Consider the following 9,403-nt stretch of genomic DNA (forward strand, 5'->3'; position numbering starts at 1 on the left):
AAATTTCTTCAGTTGATATTTAATAATGATTTAATACCTGCATTATTGTAGTTCTGAAAGTTGGCAATACGAAGGATTATTACCAGGGAATTTGACTCCATGCATTTTATTGAGCACACTGGAAAGAGTTGTAGTTTGCAGTTTAATAGTGTTACCTTTGCTTGGATCGAGTCGTCAGACGACTCTTTTGTGGACATATTATTTTGGAGGGTTGACAGTGGTATACTTACATCAACCCAAACAGATTCAAAATTAAACATTACGTGAAATATTCAAATATGAACGAATGTAAAATCAGACACTTCGACCGTTAGCGTAAAAGACATGTCGTCCGTTGATATACCAAGTCGACCGTCCCGTGTTTGCTGGAAGAAGATGACGCATAATCTTTTAGCTTGGATCCTTTTCGAAACCACGGCTCAAGATTCAGCCTAGGCTAGCTTGGCCCCGCGGTTGTTTTGAATATTTGCACGTGATTTGCGTACGTGCTCAGGGCTTCAGACGAGAGAACGGAACCTAAAGCCGAATCCAAAGCCGAGGCCGTGGATTCGAAAAGGGCCATCGGAATATCATTTTAAATCAACTTTGAGAGCTCAAACTGAGCTCAACTTGGAGAATTTTATTTTTGTTTAAGCAATGAAGTATGCAGAGCCGAAGACATCGGCGCCGTTGTAGTCCCACGTCTGGACGGAAGCACTGCCGCCATTGATCGTCATGTCACATACGGCGTTGCGTCGGGTCAGGAAACACGTGGAGAAGATGGCCATTTCAAACTCGGGGCTGACGCCATGCATGATCGAAGTAATTGGCTTGACGCGGTTTTCCCATTCAAACTGGTACAGTATCTGGTTTGGCTGTAAACAGTGAAACAACAAAATAATGACAACAGTTGTTTTCCCCGGTGTGATTCGTTATTGTGTTCCTGGTTTATTTGCTTATTTTTAATGGGGGCTGAACTTAGTGGTCGACGCCCGTTTCAGAAAGGTGCTCCAGAGTCGCGTCAAACCAAATTCTGAATATAAGATAGTAAGTACATGAAAAGTTTTACGTCTGAAACAGTTAGGAGCGACTGGACGCGCTACTAGAAATCGAAAAATCGACGGTTGCAGACGTTCGGAACGACTCTGGAGCGCGTTGGTTTCAGGCGTCGATCTTGTCATGAGCCGAGCCAATGTAAATGTGTGTTCAGTTCCCCTGTCTGAAACCAACATTTATTTGGGTCGACCTAGAGCACTCCCAATCTATTTGGTTCGGCGCGACTCTGGCACGCCTGTCTGAAACGGGTGTTCACCATCTTTGGTTTCCTAACCAGAAGTATCATATTAATCAAAACTAATTAATTTATTGCATAAATGACTACTCAATTGGGTCATACGAAGAGGAAATAATCTCACATTATTACATAAAGCCCACTCGTCAAGTTATTAAGAAGGGGCGCATGCGAAGGGATACGTCATCATTATTACGTCATACGCTACTCGCCATCCGCTCTACGTACGTGCAGACGACACTGGTATCCTGCTCGCTACACGTAATTCTATAACGGATAACGTATGCGTATGCGTATCCAATCGCATGTGAAACCTCCCTATTATCAAAATCGTCGGAAATTGTTCTTTGTGATTAAAATAAATGACACCTCTCCTCCTGTCATTGACGATTGCATGTTAAACTATAAGATATCATTGTCAACTAAACAATTCCTGTATCTTTTTATCTACTAATCGTGTGAACAGCACAATGTGCCATGTCAAACTAATACCGACTTAGATGGGTTTATCTGTATTAAGTCTTATCAAAAGATGTCACAATCCATGTCAACCAGTCAATAAGTATTTCAATGGAAAGTATGTATTATTCGGTTATCACTTTGATGGCAATAATTGATGGCAATAATAACTTTTAGTAAGCATTTTACAAACATTTCACTTCGAAGTAAATGTGTTTACGTATTAAATACATTTCAGTTTGTATGCCCCAAAATTCGAATTTGATAAGCGTTATGGGGTGGCTCCTTATGTTTTAGATCGGACATAGCGTACACAAACCAACCTGGGATCAACTTCATTAAGCTGTTAAGCAGAAAATACTGCTTGACAAATTTCTTTGGTAAGCGAAAGTTAAGTGGGGCACCCGTGAGTCACAACAATGCCAACTTAATGTAATTTTGGCTGGCAACCTGTTTCTTATGTGTGCTTAATACGGGCTTTATGAAATTGGGCACTGCTTGACCTACCTCTTGAATATTCATGTATCCATAGTAGTTCATAACCCCTTCTTGTTCGAGAAGATACATGCGGACCCAGTTGTGGAATCCAGATACGGACGAGCTGTCAGAGAACTCTCCAGTGAAGACATGCTCAAAGCCGGAGGTATCCTTAGATGCCTTGCGTGTGTAGGGAGTGAATATAAGACCGCGTACGAACTCCTTGTACTGCGATAAAGTCGAGTAATAACCTGTACAAAGAGAACATTAGGTTGTTATAAAAAGGGGAATGGACAAGAAAGTGTAGAACAAGTAGGATTTGAAACTCTGCATGGTGGAAATACGATATGGAAAGGTTTGCGGTAACACCATGTAATGAGTAGTCTAATGAGTTGGGGTGGTTCTGAAAAGAACCGTTGGTTTCAACTCCTACGTGTAGAACCTTAGATAAAATGTACGTACGAGCCGAAGGCGAATACATTGTAGTCACTCAACACTTCAAGGTCTATTCTCTGACTTAAAGGCAGTGGACACTATTGGTAATTACTCAAAATAATTATTGGCATAAAAACTTACTTGGTTACGAGTAATGGGGAGAGGTTGATCATTATAAAACATTGTGAGAAACGGCTCCCTCTGAAGTGACGTAGTTTTCGAGAAAGAAGTAATTTTCCACGAATGATTCGAGACCTCAGAATTAGATTTTTAGGTCTCAAAATCAAGCATCTGAAAGCACACAACTTCGTGTGATAAGGGTGTTTTTTTCTTTCATTATTATCTCAAAACTTCAAATTGAGCTCAAGTGTTCACAGGTTTGTTATGTTATGCATATGTTGAGATACACCACTGTGAGAAGACATGGTCTTTGACAATAACCAATAGTGTCCAGTGTCTTTAAAGGTATAATGGACGAGAGTCTATTCTCTGACTTAAACTATTTCTCAATAAACTAGAACGAGACTTGAAGGGCAAAACAGTCGGGCCCTCTTTTATGACGTTGTGAACCTGTATTCATTGATATACGAAACGGTTGGGAACGCGACAAAGATTTTACGGCAGCTTAATGAAGCAATGGCGTGGTCTTACCCAATGATTTGACGTACTGGTAGGCAATACTCATTACAGTGGTATCAAACATGGCGTCCATGAAGGCATCTTGCTCAGCTTGCTCCAGTGCCGTGGTGACCTCAGATTGACCTTGGGATGTGATGTAGTTATCGAAGAGGCTAATTAGAGTCTTGTAGGTGTCACGCTGAAAGAAGGCGGTGTTGACAGATGTGAACATCCTTTTTGAATTGGGGGGAAAAGTGTGAAGAATTTAAAAAAAAACAAGTGCATTCCAGTTTGTTCCGGAATGAGTCTAAAACACCGGGCCTCAAATTCTTTGTTCAGGGGTGCCAGTCAGCAGAAGCCCCAATTATATCCTTTATCTGCCGTGTGACCAGGGTTCACATCCAAATTTACGGTACAGTCCGGGAAGCAGCAGCCAGGGGATGCGATTTTTTTAATATTAAATAAAACAAGTAATGAACCACAAGGGAATCTGACTTTGTAATTTTGCTCTGCATTTCTTTTTTTATTAATTGTTTTAAAGCGTAGTAGAGCATAATATAGTCATAAATGTGTTGTGCGACGTAAATGTTCTTTGTCATTACTGTTATTATTATTATATTATATTAATAATAACTAGTTTCTTACGGGTTGCTGGAGACGTCTTGTTTGGCTCCGGAGTTACTGATGTAAGTTCCTACGTTCATGTTGTAATCGGAGCTGCTCAAGCGGTTGACATCGGCGTTCCACACGGCAGTGGCAAACTCGTCCATGTTGGTTGGGACGCTGCCATCACCGGGGTTACTTGGTGCTGATGTAACAACGGGGCTATCACCTGGGAACAGTTATTCAAACAAATAATTATTTTTAACCAGCTTTAAAGCTCCAATGGACACTGTCGTCATAGTTAAAGCAGGCCTGTGGCTGTACATGGAATACACTTACCCACTTTTTCGAACGCGCAAGATGACCGCCTAATTTTCCTGCTAACATGTGAAACTATTTACACCATAGCAATTTGTTCTGCTACAGTAAGCAGGAAAATTTGCTTACCGTTAAGCAGCGCTTTGAAATTGGGCCTATAGTGTTATTGTGTGGAAGCAATAGGGAGGTTTAACTGCACGTTACGCGAGCAATTCGCAAAAAAGTGAACGTGAACGTCAAACAAAAATGTGTCGTTTCTAGGTCACCACTTTTGGCATGCTCACGTATGACGTCTGCACGTACGTACCTGACGTAAAAAGTGGTAACTTCTAGGTCACCACTTTTGGCATGCTCACGTATGACGTCTGCACGTACGTACCTGACGTAAAAAGTGGTAACTTCACGTATGCTTAATAAAACGTGAGATATGCTCACGTTCTCTTTTTTGCTCGCGTAACGTGCAGCTAATCCTCCCTAATGACTAACTTACCAGAGCACTGGGTTTCGTAGTCCACACAGCAATCGCCATACCGGTCACATGACGTGTTACATTGACAAGGTTTGCTACCGTCGTAGCTGGTCTCGCAACGTCCCTGACAGGAACCTGTGGAATTATATAATCATAAACATCTTTGGGCAGTTGGGAAATGGTAGAATATTTTAAGGCAACGTTTTCTCGCAACGAGAAACGATTTCTCGCAACGTCCCTGACAGGAACCTGTGGAATTATATAATCATAAACATCTTTGGGCAGTTGGGAAATGGTAGAAGATTTTAAGGAAAATTTGTGAATTATCCAGCTTTATGAAATTACAGGGGACTGTTGGGACACCTTGGTGGCCGCACTAGCAGGTCAAATCCATTGTTCTCGGTAATGTGTGCATGCTCAGGTCATAAACAATGTGTGCGTTCGTTTAGCTTCCCTGGGTCGACGCCGGTCTTCCCCGGTGCGTTTGAATAGCTTTGACGTGTTCCAGGGGCTCACCCGGGTTAGCCCTAGTGCCCTGCTTGTGAAGTGGGTCACTTGGGGGTGACCCAAGGTGCATGACGTCACCACCATGAGAGGGCGAGTGTGATCGTTCGATTAGCTCTCGTCAGGGGCTCACCGGAGTGAGCACCGCGGGGTCGACCCAGGGAAGCTAATCGAACGTACCCTATAGACGATGTGACCTATGTTCACACTCAAACCGCCCTCTGTTGACAAAACACTATATACGTCATGTTTCGCCGGGCACTGAGTTGCGTAGTCATATAGTAAGATTGCGTACACTTTCTAGCTGGCTGCCAAAACACAAAGGTTTTGCCCGGCGGTATGCGTGCGAGTCATGTTATGGTTTTCGTGTGACGTCAGAGGTCACATCGTCTATACAACATGGTAAGTCTGCTGCCACCTAGCGTTCCAAAGGCTTCCATTTACTACATAAATATAGTTCATCATCATTGTGCAGTTCCTTTGACTTACCGAGTTGACAGTGCAGGACATAGTCACTGCAGCAATCTCTGTATCGGGCGCAATTAGAGTTACACTGGCAAGAATACGATCCGCTGTAACTGTTACCACATCGATTGTAGCATGATGAACTAGCAGCTCCTATAGTATACAGATAAAACATTCAAAAACAAAACATAAACAGCAGTTTGAACGGGAATCACGCTGCAGGATATGTAGCCTGGCCTTCGTGGCTTACTGGGATGGGGTGACTGAGCGGGAGACCACGCACGCCAGTCGCCTGTGGTCGGTGCTCTCCAAGCTACGAAACCATTGACTAAAGGCTACAGGATGTGATGCAGGCGGGGGATTCAAACGGGAGGGAGGTGGTGACTGCTGACTGTTCGCCTGATAATTATTATGGGAAATCAAAGGGCTAAAGGAGGATGATTCAAAAGAGGGCGCTACAGAAGAAGTTTGATTTGATACAGTTTGCCCTGTAAATTATGTGGGGGACACAATCTCAGGGGGGCAGATTTCCCTGCGACACCGGTATTTCTGTCCCCCATGCATACTGCGAACTGTGTAAAAACTTTTATTCCCTAGTACACTGGTAAAATAAATTTGGCGGTCATATTTAGCATATGCATCAAAACATGGTGGAAATAAGGAGAGGGGATATTTATTTATATGGCGACCTAGTTGCAAATTCGACAAAACAGCCTGGTTTAATAAACCTACCTGACAAAGACAGTAGGAGTGCAACGCAGACCAAAGCAAACACTTTCATTTTCGGTTGATGATGACACACTGGCCTAATGGTGGAGCTTGTCCATAAAACCCTCCAGAGCTCGGTATTTATAGAGATTCACTCCCCAATGATGACGCAATGATAATACTTGAAGACTTATAGTCTTTAAAAATTAGAAGATTCGTTCACATTACAATTTTGTTATCATTTAATCCCAATATAATCGGCCATTAACATCGGACATTATGATGACCATAATAATATATGTAACCAGACAGCTGCAAACTAAGAATTGCAGTAACACCATGCACGTGATCTCTTTTTGAGTAGTGTTGGAAGAACCGCATTACTCAAAAAGGGAGATATTCACAAGGTGTTACAAAAGAAAACTCTCATAGGGTGCGTTCGTTTAGCTTCCCCGGGTCGACCCCGGTGTGTGGCGTTTCTTTTTTCCATGACGAACGTGTGCAGATAATTACCCACGTTCGTCCTAGAAGAAAAAACACGCCACACACCGGGGTCGACCCAGGGAAGCTTAATGAACGCACCCATAGTTTTACTTCCACCATGCAAAGTTTCAAATCCTATAAAAACATACAGCTCCATGAAACTGTATTCCGACACTCCAGTAATTCCGACACCCCCCTAAGTTCCGACACCCTTATGTTGACGCCCCAATGTTCCAACAACCCCACTTGATTTACATGCTAGGAATAGGGTTAGGGTTAGGGTTAGGGTTAGAGTTATAGAGTTAGGACTAGGAAAATATTGGGATGTCGGAACGAAGGGTTGTCGAAACAAAGGTGTGTAGCCGGACATTTTTTTGCCTGCGTTACATCAAGGAGGTAGAATTGTACAGCCGCTGCAGGCAAAAGATCATGCGTCGTGATCGCGTTATAATATCAAAAGCATTCCGGGTTATAGGGTTAGGAATAGGAAACTATTGGGATTTCGGAACGAAGGGTTGTCGGAACAAAGGTGTGTAGCCGGACATTTTGCCTGCGTTACAGTTGTACAGCAGGCAAAAGATCATGTATAGTGATCGCGTTATCAAAAGCATTCCGAATGGATGGTATGCGAGGAACAAAAGAAGGCATTTGAAACATTGCTGGAAGAATGTGCAGAAGGGCGTATGTGTCATTCTAGCTATAGCGACTTCGGTTCAGTTTAGAACACGGTTGAAGGTATCATGAAAATTATCAGATAAATGTTGGGAATATAAAAAGCAAACCTGAAAGGCACTGGACACCTTTGGTAATCTTCCAAAGACCAGTATTCTCACTTGGTGTATCCCAATTAAACATGCAGAAAATATTTAACAAGTCTAAGAACATTTGTACTCAATTTGTCATCGAAGTTGCAACGAAATAAAGAAAGAAAGAACACCCTTGTTGCACATTTGTTTGCCGTTTCAGATACATAAATAAAAGACATTTATATGATGCGTTGTTTAGCTTCCCTGGGTTTACCCCGCGGTGCTCACTCGGGTGAGCCCCTGAGGGTAGCTAAACGAACGACCACTCACCGCTCTCGTAGTGACGTCATGCACCTGGGCCAGCCCCCAAGTGACCCACTCCACAAGCAAGGCACTGGGGGTTAACCCGAGTGAGCCCCTGGAATGACGTCAATGCTATTCGAACGCACCGGGGGCAGACCCAGGGAAGCCAAACGAACGCAAACCATAAAGTGAGACAGGGCACCGCGATCAGCAGACTAGTATATAGCGCCCTCTTGTGTTTGAATATTAAAGGAACACGTTGCCTTGGATCGGACGAGTTGGTCTATAAAAAGCGTTTGAAACCGTTTGTTATGAAATATATATGGTTAGAAAGATGTTTTAAAAGTAGAATATAATGATCCACACAAGTATCTCTCAAAATTGCACGGTTTTCTTTTTACGTCGCGAACTATCACGGTCGGCCATTTATGGGGGTCAAAATTTTGACCCCCATAAATGGCCGACCGTGTTATCTGACGATGTAAAAGGAAAACCGTGCAATTTTGAGGCATGTTTGTGTGGATCATTGTATTCTACTTTAACAACATCTTTCTAACCATATGCATTTGATAACAAACGGTTACAAACGCTTTTTCAAAGACCAAGTCGACCGATCCAAGGCAACGTGTTCCTTTAATTAAAGCCTATTAATTTATCAATAACACAGAATGAGATTGAAAATAACATTCTATTAGTTTGTACTTTACATTCCTTCTTTTTTCAAAACTGTTAAACTGTTTGGCTATGTATTAATTTACAAATTTGGTCCTTCCGATTCTCTGATTCAGTATATCCCCATTGTGTGTAATGTTGATTTGTATTTGAACAATAATATTTTGCATGCGTTGAAGGTCCTAGATTGTCCACGAATGATATTGCAAAAAGTATTTAGGTTTATTTACTCCTAGTTCAGCTTTAATTGTGTTGTGTTAATTTTACATCATCTTTCTAACCATATGCATTTTATAATAAACGGTCAAAAACGCTTTTCAAAGACCAACTCGACCGATCCAAGGCAACGTGTTCCTTTAAAGTTTCATCTGGGCTGACACGGTGGATTGTCCATACACCGGGATTTGGGAATGCCGCGTTGATGATGGCACGGGTTGAGACTTAAATGTCATTGTGGAAAACACCGCTCATTAAAGTAGGCTAAAAGAGTCTTCAGACGGTCATGTTGGTTTAAGCCCCTTTCACACAAGAGCAATTTAGCAGCGGGCCCTTGCTAAATTATAGCATGTAAAAATTGTTTCTGACCAAGTTCTGCAGTTGCAAAATGTGTTATTCCTCCATGGTTAAACCATGGAGGTAGAATTAAAATTCTCCATGGTTAAACATTGCTACATTTTGCAACCATGCTAACATTAAGCAAGGGACCCCAGTTAAAGTGCTTTCGTGTGAATAGCACTTTAGTTTCATCGCAGCAGAATAACATTGCCCTTCTCGTCCCTGCACTGATTTCTGTGATGAACAGTATGCGATGTGTTGGGGAACATTATGTTCCCCAACACATCGCTTCATCACAGAAACTTCAGTCCTGCTGTT

The 9,403-nt window shown here is 42.3% G+C and overlaps 1 protein-coding gene across 1 annotated transcript; it reads right to left on the reverse strand.

Moving 5' to 3' along the window:
- Positions 1-76: 76 nt before the first annotated feature.
- Positions 77-7,978, reverse strand: LOC139952367 (uridylate-specific endoribonuclease C-like). Its single transcript, XM_071951480.1, has 8 exons — positions 7,886-7,978; positions 6,351-6,523; positions 5,643-5,771; positions 4,671-4,784; positions 3,905-4,091; positions 3,293-3,492; positions 2,237-2,457; positions 77-854 (listed from the first exon to the last, which is right to left on the reverse strand). The coding sequence occupies exons 2-8, from the start codon at positions 6,397-6,399 to the stop codon at positions 630-632; spliced, it is 1,125 nt and encodes a 374-aa protein (XP_071807581.1). The 5' UTR covers positions 6,400-6,523; positions 7,886-7,978; the 3' UTR covers positions 77-629.
- Positions 7,979-9,403: the final 1,425 nt, after the last annotated feature.

This window comes from Asterias amurensis, chromosome 20 (genome assembly GCF_032118995.1).
Source record: "Asterias amurensis chromosome 20, ASM3211899v1".
Classification (NCBI taxonomy): domain Eukaryota; kingdom Metazoa; phylum Echinodermata; class Asteroidea; order Forcipulatida; family Asteriidae; genus Asterias; species Asterias amurensis.